The sequence below is a fragment of the Filicampus tigris genome, chromosome 21, assembly GCF_054856515.1.
Source record: "Filicampus tigris isolate MCC_2025a chromosome 21, RoL_Ftig_1.0, whole genome shotgun sequence".
Lineage (NCBI taxonomy): Eukaryota > Metazoa > Chordata > Actinopteri > Syngnathiformes > Syngnathidae > Filicampus > Filicampus tigris.
In genome coordinates, this window is record NC_141237.1 from 12,517,923 (window position 1) to 12,540,266 (window position 22,344).

The 22,344-nt window shown below is 42.2% G+C and overlaps 2 protein-coding genes across 4 annotated transcripts in view; one reads left to right on the forward strand and one right to left on the reverse strand.

Moving 5' to 3' along the window:
* The first annotated feature begins 762 nt into the window (after positions 1-762).
* arxa (aristaless related homeobox a) lies at positions 763-13,799 on the forward strand. 3 transcript variants are annotated; one of them, XM_086020378.1, is made up of 7 exons: positions 763-813; positions 2,989-3,110; positions 6,296-6,617; positions 7,681-8,257; positions 9,194-9,239; positions 11,625-11,956; positions 12,364-13,799. In XM_086020378.1, exons 3-7 carry the CDS (start codon positions 6,443-6,445, stop codon positions 12,608-12,610), a joined length of 1,377 nt encoding a protein of 458 aa, XP_085876504.1. In that variant the 5' UTR covers positions 763-813; positions 2,989-3,110; positions 6,296-6,442; the 3' UTR covers positions 12,611-13,799. The 3 variants fall into 3 exon arrangements, with proteins under 3 accessions (XP_085876504.1, XP_085876503.1, XP_085876505.1); XM_086020377.1 differs by lacking the exons at positions 763-813; positions 2,989-3,110 and having other exon boundaries at positions 6,288-6,617; XM_086020379.1 differs by lacking the exons at positions 763-813; positions 2,989-3,110; positions 12,364-13,799 and adding an exon at positions 12,309-12,348 and having other exon boundaries at positions 6,288-6,617.
* A 4,363-nt stretch (positions 13,800-18,162) lies between these two features.
* Positions 18,163-22,344, reverse strand: part of pola1 (polymerase (DNA directed), alpha 1) — a 54,342-nt gene continuing 50,160 nt past the window's right edge. Inside the window, exon 37 of the mRNA XM_086020884.1 lies at positions 18,163-18,950. Within this exon, the coding sequence (XP_085877010.1) occupies positions 18,814-18,950 (137 nt within the window). The 3' untranslated portion in view covers positions 18,163-18,813. The remainder of the gene's footprint in view (positions 18,951-22,344) is intronic.

Sequence of the window (22,344 nt, forward strand, 5' to 3'; positions counted from 1 at the left end):
GGGAGCGGGATGAAAGGGAGAAAATACAAAAAGTGGAAAATGGAAAAGACACCGGCACTTCTGACACTCGGACAAAACCGAGCCTTTGAAGCCGCGAAGAATATAGGTGTCGATTAATGCCACTGGTTTGGGATTTCTGACAGCACGCTGACTATTTTCACCCGCTTTGGACTTGGTCGCATTTTTAGGTAGGTCTGACTCGAAGTGAACGATCTCTAAGGAATAAGCGTTGAAAGAGCAAACAATAAGGTGGACATCAATCATGTGGAGTCTTACCGCCGTTCAGGTGCCACATGCGGCTCCTCGCGTCCATCCTCAGTCCTGTCATTGGATCATAGGCGGCTTCAGCTTTTGGGGGTGGAGCTCAACAGCCTCTCGGAGCAATTTGAAGGAGCGGGGGTGGCTCTTCCATCCTGGCCTGCACGTCTGAGGTTCCCCAGCGGGAGGCAGCGCGGCTCCGCCATCTATATTGGATTTAGGCCTTTCCCATCGACAAGCCGCGCACCCCACAGAGAGGAAGTCTCAGCTGCGGCGCTTTAAAACAATGTGTTGTTATGGTGCACACACAGTCAATCTCGAAGGCGCACTCCCTCTCAGCAAGGAAGTTCTAACGATGCACTTTGCGTCCCAGCAGGGATTGCACCTATAGGTCAAGGTACACGCACGTTAGTGGAGAGGATCATTCAGGGAATTCAGACTTTGCTTTTATGTGCAATATAGGGCCAATGTGTAAAAGACTTTTTTTTTTTTTTGGATCACATTAAAACGTGGAGGAATAAAAAAAAAAGAGCATTTACATAAAACTCAGACAAGGTCAGGCTCTTAATTTAGTCTAATCAACTGTCATTTGCATGGTGTCATTCGCTCAAGGTATTGGCGCTAAGTGAATAAAAGGACTTCTTTACGCTCAAGAGGGGGAGGGGGGGGCACTCAGGTTTTGATAAGCTGGCATCATAACTGATTTGCATATATTACTTTGATTATCTCATTACTCGGATGATTCTCGCTGAGGTTTTTTTTTTTTGTTTTTTTTTGACACCGGAGCAATTGAATTAAAATGAAGACGCGCAATCAATAAAAGGGCAACGCGGCTGCGAAAACACACAGAGCCTCTCGGTTTGGACGGTCAACTGGCGATGATGATGATGATGATGATGATGATGATGATGAAAATGACCTCTTCAGCTCACAATCTTCGGGAGGTGGCGAGAGTCTGGATTCATGTGATCATGGTTGTAATCAGAGGAGACAAAAGCAGCAGTGAAATAGCCTCCCTCTTTTGAATCACCTTTTAACCCGTCATGAATCCAAGCAGAGGACTTGGAGTCACCCCGCCACCTCCTGAGCGATAATGGCGCTTGCATCTTTCCTATAATTCAAGCCATCTGTGGAATGATGAGGTCACGCGTGAAGACACCGTCATTTTTGCAGTACTCGGCCACAATAAGCTTTAATGGTGTCATTACTCCCCTGCCCATGTAATTGATGCATGTTCTGCTTGGATTTCTCTAAAACATCTGCACGTTCATTTTGCTGTTGTAAAACTAGAATTTTTCCATTGCCGGACCGATAAAGGCTTTCTCTATTCCATTGTATTTTTGTATTCACCCACGATCGTCATGAGGACAGTAGAAGGAGGATGGATGGACAGGTGAATATAAACAACAACCACCAAGTGCTCCTTCATACCATTGTCGATGACAACGCCTTTTTTGGCAGGCATTTTAGATTTAGTCTTAGTCTTTTGGGCAAAAATGCTTATTAGTTTTACACACACATTTTACGAAACTCAAACTCAAAAAGGTTGTAGTCTAGTTTCAGTCTATTTTAGTTAAAAATAGACATATAGACATACAAGGTCCAAAGCAAAGAATTTCTGATCTACTAAGGATTATGCATTACACACACATAAAGTGGTAACAGTGGAATCAATGCTCATTATTCCAAAATAAGAATCAAAACATTTTCTTTGGCAACTGTTGTGGCTTTATTTTTTACATTAGTTTAATTTGTGCTCCTTCTGCGCGGCTAACGAGGAATCAAAACCGACTTTCTGAAATCTGAATGACCACACGCTAACTATTTCATCCAGTCTCGTCAATGAAAACTGAGATACGTCACGTGATATTTTAGTCATCAAAGAGCTACGATTAGCTCGTCATCGTCTCGTTATCGTCGTGAAAAAAAAGGAGCGTAACGAAAAATTTCGTCATCGTTGGCGAAAACAACACTGACCGCGCCCCTAATAATTCTGTTTGTTTGAATGTTATTCGATATAAAAACAATAACTCTGGGTACCAACAGGTGGCAGCAATCCTTAAGACTCAATCTTGCAAAGTGGTTTAATGCAGATTTATAATAAAGCACAATCATATCTTATGATAATAACATATAAAGGAAAAAGATCAACCAAAACAGGCTTGTAATAAGGTTAGGGTTTTAATGTTCATTTATAAGGACATTTTGATGCTTTACGCGCATGTGCATTGGGAGGGAACTGTAAGCAGTGACACATTTTTAATCTAAATGTATGGTGCAAAAAAAAAGAGAAAAGATTACAGGCCTTCAGTCCCACGTGACCTTCCCTCATTAATATCTGCTTCCTCGTCCTTTCAAATAGAATGCTATACTCCTGTTGACGCATTACGTCATTTATTATTTTCCTTACATAAGGGACAAATTATCGAGTCAGTTGAACGAAATTAGAGCTTTTTGTTTCCGATCAGAGCGCATTAGGACTGGAAATTACACATGATGGCTGCGTGCCTTTGTTGTCTCGCTCTGCGCCTGCCTGTCGCTCTCGACTCAGCGCTAACAAAGTCATTAAATTGACTCCCTCTCGCACTCATTATGCGGCCTGTTAATAACCGCTAATTAACTTTGCGAACACGCGCCTCCAAAGGCCTCCCCCCCTCTCTCTTCCCCTCCTCGACACACCACACACACCCTCACACCACCCTCTCCTCCACTTCCTGCTTTGGCACCCAGGAACGGGGCACTTGTCCAGTGACGACATACAAGGATGACGAGTGGAGGCTGATTGGTGATATGACGTCATTACGCATGATCCTACCTGGGGCGGAGCCAAGAGTGGGCCTGGGTGTGCACAGGTGAGATTCATGAAAACATTTATACTTTGAAATTTTTTTGTAAATTATTATCAAATTATTTTTGAATTTATGTTTTTTTTTTTTTTATTATCTTGAATATTAAGAATGACATAATTGTGGTTGTCTAAGGAAGATCTGAACTTCATATAATTCAGTTCGTCATTTTATTTGAATATACGATGTGTCGGGACTATATATATATATATATATATATATACATATATATATATGTATATATATATATGTATATATATATATATATATATATATATATATATACATATATATATGTATATATATATATGTATATATATATATATATATGTATATATATATGTATATATATATATATGTATATATATATATGTATATATATATGTATATATATATACGTATATATATACATATAGTATACATATACATACATATATATATACATCCATACACATGTGCATACATATGTATGCACATATATACACATAGACATACATATTACAATATATTGCCTTAAAATATACACTGATTCATTGTTATTTATATTACAGTTTTTTATGTCATGATTTTACGGCATATTAATATTAATTTCACAGATATTTTTTTTTTTACTGTGCACCACTTCACATTATAATCATGACCCAAGAAGTAGCATTGTGTTTCAAAAAAAAATGTTGAAACCTGATCTCTAAAGTGAAAAAAAAATTACTCAATTTTAATATTTTGTCAAGTGGTTGCACAAAATAAAACCATCTGTATCCAGATACATTTTTAAAGTCGGTGTATAGTGTGCTTTAAAACATCCATCAGGATTCACTTTTGTGAAACCACTTACCGAAATAAAATTGAGTAAATTATACACAGTATGTTTTCAATGTAGCCGTTTGCTATTCCACCCAGAAGATGGCGCCAATTGAATGACATGCAGGGCAAACACCTTTTCAAGGCTCGCCTGCAGTCCCGCCAATGATCCTTTTTTTTTTTTTTTTTTTAACTCAAGCAGTCATAATATTAGGTACACCCCATATTGGCCAAGAAATAATTAACAATATCTTCCCTGAAATAAAGAATAAATCACGCCAGTCAGAAATATAGCTGTATATGGGGTAGGTATTTGCATAAATAAAAATATAAGATAATTATGAGAATAATTGTAAATGTTTCTTATTGTGTTGTATTGCATTACATGAAGCGAAATACGGTAATCGCAATATTAGAAACACCTCTCGGTGCGATACAGAGCGATAGCCAACTATACGCTGCAAGTTACAACCACAAAAAATGTAGCGCACATTAGAACACCTTTTTGTCCGTTTTTGAAAATTCAGTTTTGAAGTATTGCGCGTTGCTTTTGCCATACGTGCTAAAGCGATGCTGATCGTGTTTCCAGGCGTCTTCTCTCCACCTGCAAGTAGCTAGACGGCAAATTTCAAATGTGAAAATTGCACGCGGGCCATTCATTTCCCCTCTAATGTATGCGCGTAATTAGTGCATTTAAACAAAGCGCGGAAGTCCTGCTGCTCGAAATGGCGGCTGCCATCTCTTTTTCCACAGGGTTAATAACAGTGCGCGGATAAATGAATCAAATTGTGGTCCGCAAATTACAGAGCGACTCTAAATACCCGTCTGCATAAGGCACGTTTGCTTGTGACCGCCAAGGACATTTTATAGGCCTATTGTTATTACGCTCATTACATTGATTTGCCTGCAAATAAACAAGCTCGGAAGTTTAGAAGTTGCGGAGGATTTAAATGTGACACCAGCACTGATATGTGGACGTGTGGTCAATACAAGATGACATATACTCTAATTTCAATTTTGACTCATAAATCGGAAGAGGCTGCAGAACGGGGTTGTGTTGGTTTAAATGCCAGCTATGCCGCCCTATCAAAATCAAAACTGAAGCCTTAACTAATCCGAGCGGAGAAGATAAAAATATGACCTGGCTGAAATAAAAAGAAAATTGGGAATTATGAGCAATTTTCTGGACATTGTGCCGTCTTTCTTCTGATCGGAGTGGAAGAAGACAAGGAAAGAAAGAAAGGGGGCAGAGTAAATTGCAGCTTGCTCAAGTTTTTGGATTGAATTCTGAAAATGATCCTTTTAACAGTGATGGGCTCTGAGGCGAGGATAGGGGTCACACGCCATTCACTGCGGGTTAAATAGACTTTCATTTAAAATTACATTCTCCATCTAAAGCGCCCCCCCACCCCACCCCCACTTGTCCGCATCCCCCTCACCACGGTGAAGTTCCCGTGTGCAATCCCGGCTTCCCTTGCGGCACCGCATCAGAGCACGTAGAGTACAACAGCCATGCACATACAATGCATTTTCAACATATATATGCAAGTGATAAAAATCTTAAGCGATTACTTACAATCACACGATGTGAAATACTTCATCCGGGACTCCAGTCTTGAAAAAAAAACCAAAAGAAAAACAATACATTGAAATGAAATGTGTTATGATACACAATCATTATTTTTGGTAGGAGATTATCGCTACTGTAAAACTTTTGAATTAGTCATACTATAAGACCCATGGCCACGAAATATATTTTTCTATTAGTATTTTGAATTGTCATAAGCTTTTCTTAATGTATTGTGCAAGCAATTGCGCAATTATGTAATTTATTGTATAGTCACACGATATAAGCAGACATCCTCGATCCAGGTCAGGAATCACAAACTGTTCTGAAAGGACCCATTTAGATTATTAGTTCAGAAGACGGGAAAAATGCAACAAAAAAATATCACGAGCTAAAAACGTATTAATTTATTATTTATTGTTTACTTTTTCCCCCACAACATTTGACACTTTAAAATACCAATTTATTACTATTGTTTTTTTAAACATTGTATGTGTATAAATATATCATTATTATCGTTCATCCGAGTTTAAAGCAGTATTTAACTTTTAAATGATGACCTCATGCTTAAAATATATTTGTAAATGGTCTCAGTTAATTGAAGTCATCAATACATTCGAAACTATTCAGCAAAGGTAATACAATAACAATCCGCGAATCAAAATAAAAGTAAAAATAAAATGAAGGTTCGTTCCGTGTGGCGTAAAGGAGTCCATGTCAGCGTTTGTCGCCCTCCCCTCAAATTAACCTTAATGTAAAATATATAAAGCTGCTCCTCCGAGTCTCCCTCGACACACACGCGCTAAGCCTGTCGACCAATCAGGAGGCGCCTCCGCCGAGCCAGCACGTGCGTGTTCGCGAGCGTGCGTGACAGAGCCGTGGAGTGGAAGAGCAGCGAGGTGCGAGGCAAGGCGAGCCCCGTCTTGTGCACGGCAGACGACACACGAAAAGTGGCCGGAGAAGAGTCGACATGAGCGGCCGCTTTGACGAGGACGTCCACGAGAGGGCCGAGAGGAAGGGCGGCAAATCCCCCACGCTGCTCTCCTCCTACTGCATTGACAGCATTCTGGGCCGCCGGAGCCCGTGCAGGGTCCGACTCCTAAGCGCCCTGCCCGCCAGAGGGGAGCTCGACAAGGCGCCCGACGGTACGGCGCTTTTTACTTTGACATACTTTGAAGTTTCCTTAAAGAGATGAGCCATGTCTTATTAGTGAGCACCCGAGAAAAAAAAAAAAAAGTAGTTGGCAACTTTTTTTGTTGATAATATGTCTTATGTTGACATGTTCTTGTGCCTTTTATTGATACATTTACATGTGTTTTAATTTGCTAAGGTATACTGTTCACAAATAGTTTCTGTCTTTTTACATTATCCACCTGTTAAGTGTCCTTTAAAGGGAGTGGAGCTGTATATTTATTTGATAAGATATATAATTTAAAAAAAAATAAAGCTGATATTTTTTGCACAGTGCAAAAAAAAAAGAAGGCGTGACTTCACATAACCCTTCAAATAATGTTTTTAGACAAATAAGATTGATTTTTGTGGCTTGCTGTGCTGCAATGATGTTGGCGTTTCATTTAAAATCGTAGCAAATTGAGTAACCATTCTGAAAAATATACTTGGTGTTGCGTTTACTCCTTGAGAATAACCCAATAACGCAAGTGACAACTACATATTGTTATGACAAGATGGCAATTCAATGTTATGTTTTATAAATTGAGTATTCAGTAATTGAGTGTAATAGCAAGCAAAATTAGATAGTTCCATAATTGTATTGTTGTTTTGCTATAAACCGAATAAAGTTGGCAAATAAAGGAGCTTTTGAGGTCTTTGGGGGCGGCTGAGAGATAGTCAAGTAGTGAAAGTTAAATATTTCTATTTTATTTTGATTTACCGCAGTCATTATACTTCAATGGAATATCAATTTTATTCTATTTTGTGTTGCGCACTACACATCGAAGCAAAACACACTACGCAGGCGTACAAGGAGAAATCTGAAAGCCTTGCTCAAGGGTAACTCGACAGGAGCCAGGCAGCACATTAGCATATTTTGATATTTTTGTCGAGCGGGATTTGCAAACAGATAAGGGGCAGATATTCATACTGAAATGTATTGTCTGATTTATTTATCTATTTTTTTTTTTTTGATGTGGGGGCTTCATCGAGGAGCTCGGGATCATATTCAGTGAATTAACTCGCTTTTCTGATCAGGGCCGACCAAAGAGCTTTCCTTGAGCGCTGACATGCACCTGCCCCCGAAGCTCCGCCGCCTGTACGGCCCCGGAGGAAAGTACCTCCAGGAGCAGGCGGACAAGCTGGAGCGCGAGCGGCTCCTCCTGGAAGGCGCCGCCGAGAGCCTGAAGATCATCCAGGCGCCGCAGGTGAGCATCAGCCGCAGCAAGTCGTACAGGGAAACCGCGACCCTGAGCCGACCCGAGGGCGAGCGCAGCCCGGGCGGGGGCTCGGAGGACGGCGGCGGCGGCGGCGGCGGCGGCGGCGCGCCGGGCCTGGTGGAGCTCGGCGCGTTGAAGTTCGACGATGACGCGGTGAAGACCGAGGAGGAGAGCTGCGGGGACGCGGCCGTCAGCCCGTCGCCCAAAGACGAGGAGAGGGAGGGCTTGAACGCCGGGGACGGGGAGGACAGCGTGTGTCTGTCGGCGGGCAGTGACTCGGAGGAGGGCATGATGAAGCGAAAGCAGAGACGATACAGGACTACCTTCACCAGTTACCAGCTGGAGGAACTGGAGAGGGCTTTCCAAAAGACGCACTACCCCGACGTCTTCACCAGGTAACGCCCCGATTTCATTCACCTTGCCTTTATCGTCATTTTATGCACGTCTACAAACCAACTCATTTTACCGAATGCGAATTGTGTCCTAATTGATTTGGTTACTATTTACAGTAGTAATAATCTATTTTATAAATATAACAAGAAGAGTTACTAGTGGCAGCAACAATATTTATGTGCATCTATGGAATGTCATTGCTCTATAATATTCTTATTATAATAAATGCAAAAAAGCAGATTACGCACGCCTCACTATGCGTTCCAATCATTTCAAAACAAATATTTCCAACCCCAATACAAAAAAAATAATTAAATCACACTTCAAGAACTGACACATCACTCTTGATAAGAAATAAATAAAGAAGACGATGGTGCAAGCAATAATTATTTCGCATGTGTGTTGTTTTAAATTTATAGAGCCTATTATAAAATGTGAATTACAACGACTATGAATGCATTTGTAACGATTGTAATTTGACTTGTAGAACTGATACAGCCTCTTTTACGGCTTGAAAATCAATCTTTTTTTTCGCAATATGTTTCTATTGGGATTACAGTATTCATATTTTCACACGTGTACTTTGTGGATTTCATTTGCGCACGGCAGCTGAAGGGAGCTTCAATTGCTTTTGTGCGTGGCAGACTCGTTTGGATGTCATTATTCCAGCCATTATGTTGTTACAGTGACAGGGCCGGGATGGAGGGGGGAAGAAAAAAAAAAATCTAACAATCACTAGGCCTATTTCCACCTATTGCAGACAGGGAAAATAGAACATGTGCAATGATGTCTTTTAGTTCTAGCAAGTGGGATAAGAAAAAGAAAAATGAAAAGAATCAAGGCTATTTTGTCCGCCTGTATTGTTGACAGGGCACAACAGGACAGGACAAAACAATTCAAAACGCTGATTCCCCCCCTGCTTTGTTCCTTATTTCCAGGGAAGAGCTCGCCATGCGTTTGGATCTGACCGAAGCCCGAGTCCAAGTAGGTGTCTTTATATCCAATGTTTAATGTCCTCCCACTTTTAAGTCATTACGTCACAAGGAAAAATCCAAACGTTTCCATGTGGAAAATATGAATGTATTCTTTAAATAAAATAGTCAGACGTCATACGCATTCCAGATAGAATTATCAAGGAATGCAATGTCGATTTAAATAATCGCATCATAGATATGTTTCCAAGTCAGATACTGACAAAATATATTGAAACACCTCTGAGTGTGATGCAGTTCGGCAATATTCCAATTATAGTGTTCACTCAAAAGTGAGCTTTTTTTTTTAAAGACGGTTTTCCCTACAGTCCTTCTGTCATGATTATTATTTGTACAGGTGGTCAAAAATGTCAGCAGCGTGTTTTAAATTTAAAAAAAGAAACTGTATGACGAGTTCACCATTTTATTTTCGATTATCTGCAACTTCCGGATACCTGCGTCACTTACGACTGTAAAACGTGTTTAATGGCGAAAGGGGGCGACGGCAAAGCGCGTGCTCGACAAGGGCCACTTCCGGTTATTGGTGCTTTATCTCGCGCCTGATCGCTCTTTAGCGGCAATTAAGCGATTCGTAAAGCGCTCATTTAGTGCACGAGTAAACATATTGCCGGGACAAGGCGGTGTTTGGATTCCCATCAGAAGGAAAAGGGGGAGGGGCTAATGCTATTTGATTTCCTATTCTGTGATTGCGGTTCGACCTGCATTGATCCCATGCTTTGCACTTGGGAGCGAATGAGAGGCTATTAAAGGTGTTTGCTCCTACCTCCTCCTCCTCCTCTGCCTCCTCCTCCTCCCCCTCCTCCCTTGCAGGCCACTCTTGCGCTCGTGCACTGAAAGCGTGTGCGTGCGTGCCCAAAGCGGGGGCTCATAACCACAGAGACAGTTCAAACACGGCTGGAGGGTCAATGGCCGACGGTGATACAACAGATGTCTCTTTAGGGGGCTGTAGGTGAACAAATCACTTAGCGGGCGCCATCAGGAGGTGATAAAAACTCATAAATTCCCCAGGGGCTGTGTAATGCTAAACAGCCCTCTGGGAATCGTGCGTGTACTGTCCCTGTCGCTCAATCACTTTGCTCCTGTTGACATTTTGCTCTTTGTGCGTCTGCAGTGCAAACTGGCCAGCAGCGGGAGTGGGTGCGTGGGAAAGTTAAATACTCCCACTTGCTCGAGATCGCTTTAAAGAATTTCATTTAAAGCGCATTAATTGTCATTGGAGCCAGTTCAGCGGCAATTTTGTGGGGGTCTTTAGTCAACAGAGCTTTTAATTACCTCAACCACCCCAAACCAGGCTACAAAAACAGGGTTTAATTAGACAGAAAGTGGATTTAAGGGGGCTGTTAGTTGGCAGGGTTTACCTTGCGCGTAATTACCGTAATTCCAGTCCTCCACCTGAAAGGGACAACACATATTCTTAAAGGCAATTAATCACGGCAAGTTATTATATTGAACGAACAAAATAAAACTCGGGAAAAAAATGATTCCAAAGTAAAATAAAAACGAAAACACTTATGACAATGAGAGCAAAAATCTCCTTCATTTTCATTTTTTTCAATTAATATCATAAACGAGCTTTTCAGAGTTCATTTTAGATGTAACTATTTTGGTATTGCTGCAAGAAGGAAGGTCAAACAGTCGAGAATTGTAGTTGACTTTATCACATTACTTAGTAACCTTTTTTTTTTTTTAAATATTGGACTTGACAAATACTCCACATATCAAAAAATAAGACTAATAAAAAATCAACTAAAACGAAGCATTTTCGAAATGATAAAGACCTGCATCATTTAATGTGATTCAATGCAAAATATGTTGTCCAAAATCCTCTGTTTTGATTGGCACTGTCAGAGAGGTATTAATTGAACAATTACCAGTAGTTTTTCTTTTTGTCAACGTGGACGACAGCTGACTGCATCATAGTGAGAGGTGTTATATTATATTTTGCGTACACTCTTATTAGGGGCAAACTATTCCAAAACCCATGACACAGGTCCAGTTTTATGCCACTAACTTAAAATATGATCTTTTTAAAGGCAGATTTATTTGTTTTAATAACAGCTCCCTTGTGTTGTTTCCCAATTGCTGGGCATGAGCACACATGGGCCCTTGGGGGTGCTTAAGCACCTCCCTTTTTACCCTGGATTAAAAAAAGCCTTTTTTTGCTGCAGTCCTTTTTTTTGTCTTGACTCATCAATATTTGAAAAAAAAATAAAAAATTCCTGGCACCGTAATATGTACAACTTTTTTTTTTTGGGCCATTTATGAATAATTTGGATGATGGTTGCCCTTTTTTTGGAGGCTTGAACACCTGCGCCTAAAAATGTGTCTGAATATACCTAATAAAGGGAGCTAAAGCAACTTGCCCGTGTTCCTCCAGGTGTGGTTTCAGAACCGTCGGGCCAAGTGGAGGAAGCGTGAAAAGGCGGGGGTGCAGGCCCACCCAGCAGGCCTGCCCTTCCCGGGCCCTCTGGCGGCCGGTCACCCTCTCAGCCACTACCTGGAAGGAGGCCCCTTCCCGCCTCACCCGCACCCCGCCCTGGAGTCGGCATGGACGGCGGCCGCGGCGGCCGCCGCCGCCTTCCCCGGCCTGGCCCCGCCTCACCACAACGGTTCGGCGCCTCCTCTCGCCACCCCGCTCGGCTTGGGCACTTTCCTGGGCACGGCGGCCATGTTTCGCCACCCGGCTTTCATCGGGCCCACTTTTGGGAGGTGAGCGCCACCTGTTCTATTTGAATGCGTTTATACACGAAGCGCTTTCTGGGCAGGTCAGCATGACAGCAAGCACTCTGACTAATGACACACGCTTCCACGCTTTGCTATTTATCTGGGGGCGTCTGATTAGAAATGTGTTCCGCTGCTAACCATTCGCAGTGTGGTGTGTAATCACTGCCAAATGTCTTAATAAATTAACCAAATGTGTGATCGTGCAAAACAAGCTGTGAAGAGAGCTGACACTGCAAACACCACATGTCACAATTAGCTCCTCATTTGCCAAGAGGGACACTGAAAGCCTTAATTAACGGCAAATGTGCCTTCCTCCACTTTTCACGTCATGTCAAAGGAGGTTCAGGTCGGAGATGAATTAAAAGCAGATCTTTTCCTGGCACCGCATGCAGGCTCTTCTCCAGCATGGGCCCTCTGACCAGCGCTTCCACCGCCGCGGCGCTTCTACGGCAGCCCGCCCCCCCCGTCGACAGCATCCTCCCAGACCCCGCCCCTACTTCCGCCCCCTCATCCTCAGCCGCGGCCGACCGACGGGCCTCCAGTATCGCCGCCCTGCGCCTCAAAGCCAAGGAACACTCGGCTCAGCTCACCCAGATCAACATCCTGCCCCCCGGCGCGGCGGGGAAGGAGGTGTGCTGAACATATTGACGCCTCCCGCTCCCGTTCTATGATACCCCTGACACTCTTTGACCCCCAACATAGTAGCACGACCAAAGTCACACAAACACTGACAAAAAACAGAAGACACTGATACATTTGCAGACAACAATCTAATGAGATCCAAAACCAGAATCTATCCAAAAAAAAAAAATGTATAAGACATTTCTAATATTTTGGGTACCTTATGAGGCAAATTATGAACTAAAACAGCTCTCACACAAAATGAGTCGATACACATGAATTTCTCAACTGAACATTATCTTTACGGAGACTGATTCATTTGACACAGTTTGTGTTCTGGATCTCATTATATTGTGCAGATGCACCTAAAATGCTCCGGCCATGTCTTTAGTTCAAACAGGAGAAAGGAATCTGGGCCCCATGGGCCATATACACAATCAGGCCTGCCATTGCAATTTTTAAAACAATTTGTTCACTAGTTGCACCATCATTTTTTTTCAGAAATTTCACATGGCCCAAAGAGGACTAAAGATTCCCCAAGCTGGATTTAAAAATGTTTCACAACAAAACGGATGCCATGATGAAGCTATAGATAAAAAGTCAATTGTGAAAAATGACTTCAAAGAAAAGAATGCAAAAAGAATCACTTAGACAAAAAAAAAAAAAGGGGTTGCCGACTTGCCGTGCTACTTCAGTTCATCTGAAGGCGTCGATGCGGCGCCGCAAACATCCGTCCGTCCAACCGCCGCGACGACGACCTGTCCAGCCACCCACACGGAACCAAAGGAAAACGGTCAACAGACCTGACTTAAGTCTTCTCTGCAAGCATTACCCGTCTCCCGCCGCTCACCTGTCCTCAGGCCACAACACGGCGTCCTCGGGACACGCGAGCCGAGCCGGGACGTCTCGGATGACTGCGTGAAAGAAAGCTGTACATATTGTGTCAAGAGGGAGGAGAAAAGACAACACAAAAAAGTGATCCACTTTCAAAACAGATGCCTGTGTATATTTCAGGAGGCCATGTTTTGATAATTTGCACTCGGTGTAGTGTGTGCTGAATGTCGCCCTGTGTAGAACTCCATCTGTGTTTTATGAATTATTAGATTTTTAGATCATTATTTATGTCCAAACGTCGCCCCCCCCCCTATGAACTGAGAAGTCTAATCTCTTCATGGAATGAGTTCTTTTGGCATTCAGAGCTGAAATGACGTATAGAACTATTAATAAAAATGTGTTATGAGGAGATGCTGCTTTTTGTTTTAGCATTTTGAAATTAGCAGAACCCTAGCAGTGTTTTTTTTTTTTTAACTAGATTGTGTGTTTGCTGCAATGTAATATGGCAAAAAAAAACCAAAAAAAAAAACCTTGCGACATATTTCAGTTGTGTCTCTCCTCTTGAGGAGAGTTGACAAAATAGAGACCATATATTCATGAGCTTAATCCTCAAGATGTGAAAGGAGACACAAAGGCGAGGGCTTTTCAATTAGATCCACCACTTTAGCTGGGCGGGCGGCGACAAAACTTTGTTGAAAAAAAAAAAAAAAAAGGCTTAGGGCCTCTAAATTGGTCTTAACATCTGTAATGCCGCGTCGCCGCAAGTGAGTCCTCTTTGTCATTAATGAAGTAACAAACCACTTCATCAGTCGGCTTTCACGCGCATACACCTCGCACGGTTAATTCCCCCCCAAATCCTCCTCCCAACCCCCCCCCCCCCCCCCCACCAAGAGGATCTTACTTGATGTGGGGGCTATTACAGCAATCAATGCGCATTCTCCTCCGTTTGACCCGTCTTTGGTGCCCGTGTAAATCGCGTGAAATTACCCCGAGGATTAATTTAGTCCCTCTTTTGAATGAATGCCGCTGTGAAAAAGCCTCTTCTTCTTCCCTCGGTCGACTTGTTTTGCAGGTCCGACACCTGTTAATCACTCAATTTACTCCAAACAAGAAGGAATCAGAACACAGCCGACAAGGGGGGGGGGGGGAGCAGAGTTATATTGGGCAAATTACTTGTCGAGTCTTCATATATTCACGCAGGCCGCATGCAGGGGATACAGCTGATGCTGCAAAAATGATAGATAGACATTTTTGGATACATCCATAAATGAGCAGGTTTCTCTGTGAGTATGAAAGTTCACAGCCCCAATAGGATATAAAACATAAAAACAACAATAAATAACGAAACACAACAGGAAAAAAACAACGACAGCAAATATGTCACAATTTTCAACCAATTGTTACTATTGGTCAGTCCACAGATGTGGGTGTTACTTTTACAAATTATTGATCGATCTAAAGTGTTGAAAATGGCGAGCGCTCTTTGGTGATGCAATGTCAAAGGTTCGAATTAAAAAGTGATCATTTTGGAGGAACGACGATTAAAGTGGAAGTTAACGTAAACGTTTTTTTTCCCCAAGAATATGTTCCATGCAAGTCCACTAGTTGACACAGGGCATTCTGATAAATATTGCGTTTGTGGAATAAGTTTTAATCCACTTGTTTTTAGCCATCTCTGGGGGCAGCCATTTTGTCTTCTGTAGACTGAAAATGACATCACAACTGCTCACAACGACCAATCACGGCTCCGATTCAGAAAACAGGTCAGACAAAATGGCCGCCCCCAGAGAAGTGCATTTTGCTGCTAAACTTGTATTCCACAAACGCAAAATGAATCAGAATGCCGTGTTTCAACTAGTGGGCATGCTTTGAACATATTCTTGAAAAAAATATGTTTGGGTTGACTTCCGCTTTAAATAGATAAAACAATACTCACAGGCATATATGATTTATCCTCTGCGAAGAACAACTCAAATTAATGTTACTTTACATTATTAAGCAATTGTGACCTCCATGTATAGCCATGGTTGTATTATACTGCCCCCAGGTGGCCAAAAGACGCACACGAGAAGGAGCAGCACAATGTCCACTGAACTGAAGCAAAAAAAAAAAAAAAAAAAAAGTGGCCTAAAAAAAACATTTGCGGCGCGACCTTGATTTATTGACGTAAACTCTGTGATTAACCGCGGCACATCTGTAACGTCCCTGATGTGTCCACACTCCAACGCTACACAGGTTAGTCCAGGTCTCCCTCCCACTGGTTGCCTTACTTACCTCAACCCAAGCCCACCCCTTCCCTCACACCTCCCCATGGACTTGATTTGGCCCCTGATTTAGCTTCTCGGGCCCTCATTTCTCACACCGCGTCCCGATCAGAGAGGAGAATAGGCCCAATCATTCCACTGCCTCAGCCGGATCAGTCCTGACTCACTTACTCACTCACTCAGTGGCTGGGAGAGGAGCTTCCAATGCGCTTTGATGAACAGCCCCCCCCCCCGCCCCCACTCCCCACCCAAGGCCCCGTGAAAGAGCTGAATAGCGGGGGCCACGGCACTCCGCTCCCCTCTCGGGTTGCCCCTTAATTCCTCGTCTCCCTTGCTCTCATCCAATTAGCTCAGTGTATTAAGCGGTTTATCGTCTCATAACCGCCCTTTCAGCTCCAACAAGGGAGACACTTTGCAATAGGACCGGCTCTCCTTTTGACACCCTCTCGGCCGCTTGTAGTTGCAGCGCGCTATGAATAACAGCCACAGAATGGAGGACTAATTCCCTCATCAAAGCCTACCTTGTCCATCGCTGGTCAAAACGACAAGCAATAAAGCTTAACGCCACAATACAAAGAGACTTGTTCGACCTTATTAGCTTAGCGGGGTCGAATTAATGCGAGGGACCCCATTTGACTGGTTTACGGCGGACCGGGACAAAACAAGAACCTCGCTGTTAGTGAGAATGGCAGCCCTGTGCTGAGAGATGTGGCTGATTACATCCAAAGAGCAAAAAAAAAAAAAAAAATAAAAAAAGGAATAAAATCAAACAGGTTGAGAAGCCGGAGGAGACGAGAATGAAATAAATATGGAAAAGTTCCCGCAACTTAAATACACTTTCGCTCGATTCATTGTGAATCATGATTTAAGTGCTCGGCCCACTTAAGGCTGCCTTTGCACGCTACAATGGTTTCAAGTGATTTATAAGGCGGGCAGTTTATGGAAATGTAAACAGCGGGACAGTGTTGGAACAGGAAACCAACTGAATGTATTAACAACGACTTCTTGCTTGGCGGGAAATGCTACAACGCTTAACGGACTGAACTTTAACAACAACAACACAGGAAATTCAACCAGATTGTAGGGAATAACCACATACGCTGCACCTGAACAAGCTAACGAGATCCAATACAGGAGCTGTACCAAAGATAAGCGCTTTGCATCATACTGAGGGGTGCTTCGAACGCGATGACTTCCAAACAAAGCCCCTTCCTAACTATAAAAGAACTTCAGTGACTCCATTCAAATCAGTGGCTATCTGGTGTAATGGTGACATGCGGTTAGCTAGCAAGCTAGCTATGCCCCAAAAATGCTTCTTGCCTTCGGATAGATTACAGCCACTCTAGGCTTTGAGTGGATATATTCTTGTGGCTGTAGGTATAAGAACTATGTTTTCTCAGGTTGTAGTACTGGTACTGGATTGACGGGTGACAGTTGAGCAAGGCGTGGTTTCCGCGCATTTAGCGGACAGGCCCGCAGCTGATTTAAGCCTCATATACATGGCAATTGCCATCATTCAAATTTGCCACTCTTCTCTGTGGCCTGCCCAATTTCAAAGGTATTTATTTATTTTCACGTAACTATTATTGACTTTACTCAAACATTCAAAACGGCATGTCCAGATGAATTGCAATAACAGAAACATTCATAATTGCATGAACTCAGAGGTGGTTGGGGATAAATAAGGTGTTTTTAGGTGTTTTTTATTAAGTCTTCACTCTGTGGATGCTTCATTAGGTACACCTGCAATCATGATTCAAATATTTTACCTTGATAATGATAACACCATTTTTTTTTTATTGGTCCGACTGCAAGTAATAATTTAATAATATTTATCGTTATTATGGTTGTGGTAGTCATAATGCATCATGAAGAGGTGTTACAACCACAATAAACAGCTATATTTAAGTGGAAGCCAACCCAAACATATTTTTTGCCAGAATAAGTTCTATGCAAACCCACTAATCTAAACACGTCATTCTGATTAATATTGCGTTTGTGGGATAAGAGATATCTACCCGTTTTTAGCTAGCTCAGGAGGCGGCCATTTTGTCACTTTCTGTCGACTGAAGATGACATCGTAGTTGCTCAGGGCTCCGATAACGACCAATCACGGCTCAACTGTTTTCTGAAGCTGAGCTATGATTAGTTGTTATCTGAGCCCTGAGGGTGTGTGATGTCATTTGGCATCTGTGATGTCATTTTCAGTCGACAGAAGTGACAAAATGGCCGCCCCCAGAGATGGCTAAAAATGGGTGGATTTTGTTGCGCAACAGAATGCTGTGTTTCAACTAGTGGGCCTACGTATTCTCAAAAAAAATATGTTTGGGTTGACTTCAGGTTTAAGGTCTTTCACTGTCAATCAAAAGAAATTGATGCTACAACAGTATTAGGTTCACCAAATGTGATCGCTGGGATCATGCTGCAAAGGAGGCTGCGGCTAGCAACACAAATGACAAGATAAATACCACATTCATTTAGCTTTTTATTGTTTCACTATCAGAGAGACTCTCAACAATATCAAAACGACAATACAAAATGACTCTCGTAATTACAACACTCGACAGAAAATGACAAGCGTTAACAACAACGCAAAGTGATAATCTGACAAGTTGGGGGAGGGCAAGCGAGGGGAGGGAGAGGAGTGAAAAGGGATGAAAAACAGTTCAACGGAGGAATTACAGGAGAAGATTTGCTGTTCGATGCCGAGACAAAAGAGTGATGGGACCAAAGTACACACTTGCATCTTTTATCATCCTGCCTTGTGACACACACACGCGCGCGCACACAGGCAAATGGAGGATGAATGGAGGTAATCAGAACAAGTGTTCATTCGTTTCAGGCATCCAGTAGTCCGAGTGGCCGAGGTCGCTATCATTATCTAATTAGGGGCTTTTGGGCTATACCGAGTTTCTCTGGAGATAAGTCATTTTTGTACACACACACACGCGCAAGTGGAGATCCGGTCTGTAGTCTAGTCTGTCATTTAGATGTCATTACTTGCCTTTTTCTCTGGATGATGGGGGTCAATATGTGAGAGGTGTGAGTGATTGGGCTTTAAAATGTGTACCAGAGCCATTAGATGAACAAAGAAATATAATATATAATCCGACATCCCATTTTTTACTTGAGGGAGGAGAAGGCTTGAAAGAGTTTGGCCAGGTTAATTTCCGAGTAGCCGCTGGCAGCGAGCGCTTTCTCCGGCACTTCCTTCAGCTTCCGGTAAACCTCCTTTTCTTTGTTCCACCAGCCAGCGCGAGCTAAAGGGGGGGAGGGGGGGGGGGGTGAATAAAGTGATGGAAATGCCATCAATCATCACGAATTGGATCAAACAGAAGTAGAAGTAGGGATGTAATCATTCACTCAAGCGACGATTCCATTCAATTTTCAGTTCCCGATTTCGATTCGATTTCAAAAATTTTTTTTTAAATGAATGACTAATTTTATAACCAGAATAGGTCCTCGTTACAAATAGCAACTTCTAGCTTCACAAAAAAATGAAAATGAATAATTTTAACTATTTAACTAGATTTTTGTCTTATCAGTGTTTTGTTAGTGCCAGAACTAAACATGAAAATAAATGTACTGTAATCATTACAAATCCTTTTGTTATCAATTTTACAATCGATTTTCTATGAATCGTTACATCCCTATTTGCAAGCTTTGAAAACAAACAAACAAACAAAAAAAGCATTAAACAAAATATAATTTACAACGGTATGCCCTTTGTTACAAGGTCAAGAGAAAAGTCGCCATTAATCCACCTTAATTCCAACTACACTATCTTTCTATTTACAGATATTGAAAGTACCGACTTACGAGAAGCTGCACACACCTCTCACCCTCTCAATTGTGACTGCACAAATAAATTGCCACATAGCTGTAGATGAGTCCAATCATAATCAGCTCTTCTTACTACTGCTAATCTGCGGAATTTTGCTTATCTGGTAAGCCGTGGAGAAAAAACTTGACGTGCAAGAAAAAAAACCCAACATGACTGCAATTTTGGAATCAGCTTGCCAATTTTAGTTCGAATCAGCATAAAAATCTAACTCAACCCATTTTTGTTTGGGGAATAAATCTCCTGAATAAGTATTTACCTGGAGATGCTTTGCTAGCTCCTCGTAATGCTATCACTTTGCGGGTCGGGATGGAGATCACACAATTGGACCGAGCGTTCGATGGCGGCGCAAGCACAGAGGAACAAGAGATCAATACGAGAGTCCAGCGAGAGCGTTAAGTCGATACCTCGCGTGTTATCCCCTCAGGTGGGCCGCTGTGAGACGATTGATAGCATCTCAGGCAGGATGGCCGCCATTCGCTACATCTTCCCAACGATAGAGCGAGGCGGGGAGTGCGCGTCAAGTGTCAGAAAACTCAGTAGCGGCACACGACCCGAGCCAATGGTGGAGCTGAAGGGACGCGATTGACTCATTCACTGCCATTGACGGATTTATTCGTCTTTTCGCAGGTCAGCCGTTCAATCCAAGGAATTAACTTATATTTTTTTTCCATTTTCTTTTCAAACGTTAGGGTAAAAGAGGGTCTGAAAATGTCTGGCAGTGAATGAGTTAAGACGCTCATCTGATTACACCACTCTTGTGTAATGTCAAAAATCACATATGGCTCCATTCTTTTCTGATTGCAATTTAAAGTATGACAACTTTTCATTCATTACTGTATGTTTGATTGTAACTTTATTGCCACCACTACCCTGTTTTGTTGATTGCATATTTGCCTCTTCCTCTTGCATTTCCAATACTGCCAATACTTGCGTACAAGGGGCATGCTGTCAGTGTACTACTAACATACTAATATTTATTATTTCCACACAGTGCAGAAAGAATAAATCAGTGATTCCTCTGAGTATGGTTGTACGTTCTCTTGTTTGTACATGTTGCTGTTCTCTGTGTGTTTAATATTTGAAGTTTTATTATTACCATAACTTGAATGCAAATTTACGGTGGCCTGTCTATGGCATTTCATGTTGTGTTACAATAAGCTAGCGGCGATTGATTGTGAGGTTTCAATCTTTACATCAAACGTGTTTATAGTCAAATCAAAACAAACAAAAAAATCAAATAAAAAAAGAAGTTCAGTTGCACGTTTGAAAAGGTGTCTAAAAACAGTGTGGTTCGGACGCTTTTAAAACAATGCTTTGTTTCAGAAGTGGGTTGTTTTTTTTTTTGGTTTTTTTTGAGGCAGTGCTCATTAAACACATTAACACAAAACGGTACCGTAAATATGGGACGCTTAAAGGGGTAATGCAGCTCGAGATGATGTCCATATGGCCATATCTCCTGTCTTGTCCTTCCTCCTTCCTGCTACATTAGCGCGTGCTGTATAAATAGACGCCGAGCGAGTGGCCGCCGGAACAAAGGTTAGGTACACAGAAACGCATACACCTGATGTGGTTGACTTCAATGGCATCGGCGAGTCTCATGGGAACACGCTCGTGCCAACGGGGACACGGATGGCGGGATAGGGAAGACACAAGCGAGTCTATTTATCGGGGTAATCGGAGGGGGGTGGCTGTGATGATGCATGATCAAGCGAAAGCAATCATGTCATCATTTCTAAAAAGGTAGAAAATCATCCATCCCCCCCCGCCCCCCACCACCACCACCACCCCCCTCCGGCGTGACTCTTCCTCCCCTTCGCTCAATCACATTCGGTGAATAGATGAAGGATTTCAAAGAGGAATAAAAATAGAATGGAGAACAAGTTGGGAGAAGTATGCATTGAGGAGTTCAGACAAATAAGCTCCAGTAAAAAGATGAGTCTGGGAAGTCGCCATGACATTTCCATAAATAGTGCCGTTTATCCACTAAACTCCAGCGAGTAGAATTTAATTTGATTAGTTTAATTGATGTTTTTACATAATCGCATGAGTCACATGTACATCCCGATACAACACGATTTTATATCCCGATGTGGTATGTGTCGATGTTGGATTTTGATGGTATGATGGTATGATGATGGTATTTAGGAATACTGTTCTAAAGCCTCGAATGTGCTGTTTAAATGCAATGGCTCGGGAAAATGTTTGCGTGAAAATGTTTGCGTGAAAATGTTTACGGGGGGGTTCGCCGTTTGCAACAGAACAGCCAAACGTCTCTCGGTAAACTTCACACAATTACGCGGCGCAAGGAGACGTGCACACTTATTACTGTACTATTATTTTATTTTGATTGCTTGATATTTATAGCCTGCTTTTTATACAAATATTGTAATTCTGATTTTACCACTGCATTAGCAGAGGTTAGTGACAACGGCGTGTTACGACTTAAGGTAAAAACTAACTTTTGAAAATGTCGGAACCCCTGACTAGATAATGTCCACACAAAACACTATAGTGCAGTGTTATTCCTTCTTTTCTTCTTCAGTGAATTCACTGGCAAGTTACATGCAATTTTACTGCAGCGATGTCACGCAAAATTGAAACAGTAGAAACAAAACTGTAGTTGGTGGAAATGTGGCTTGTAGGTGAGCCGGGCATTTATTTGAGGTACGGTGTTGATTTGTTTAACTGGACACATTAATTTAGGCACTACGTTTATTAGCGCGGACGCAATTATTTGGGAACAGATTAGATGGATGGATGGATATATAGCTAGCTAGCTAGATATATAGCTAGAGAGATAGCTAGATAGA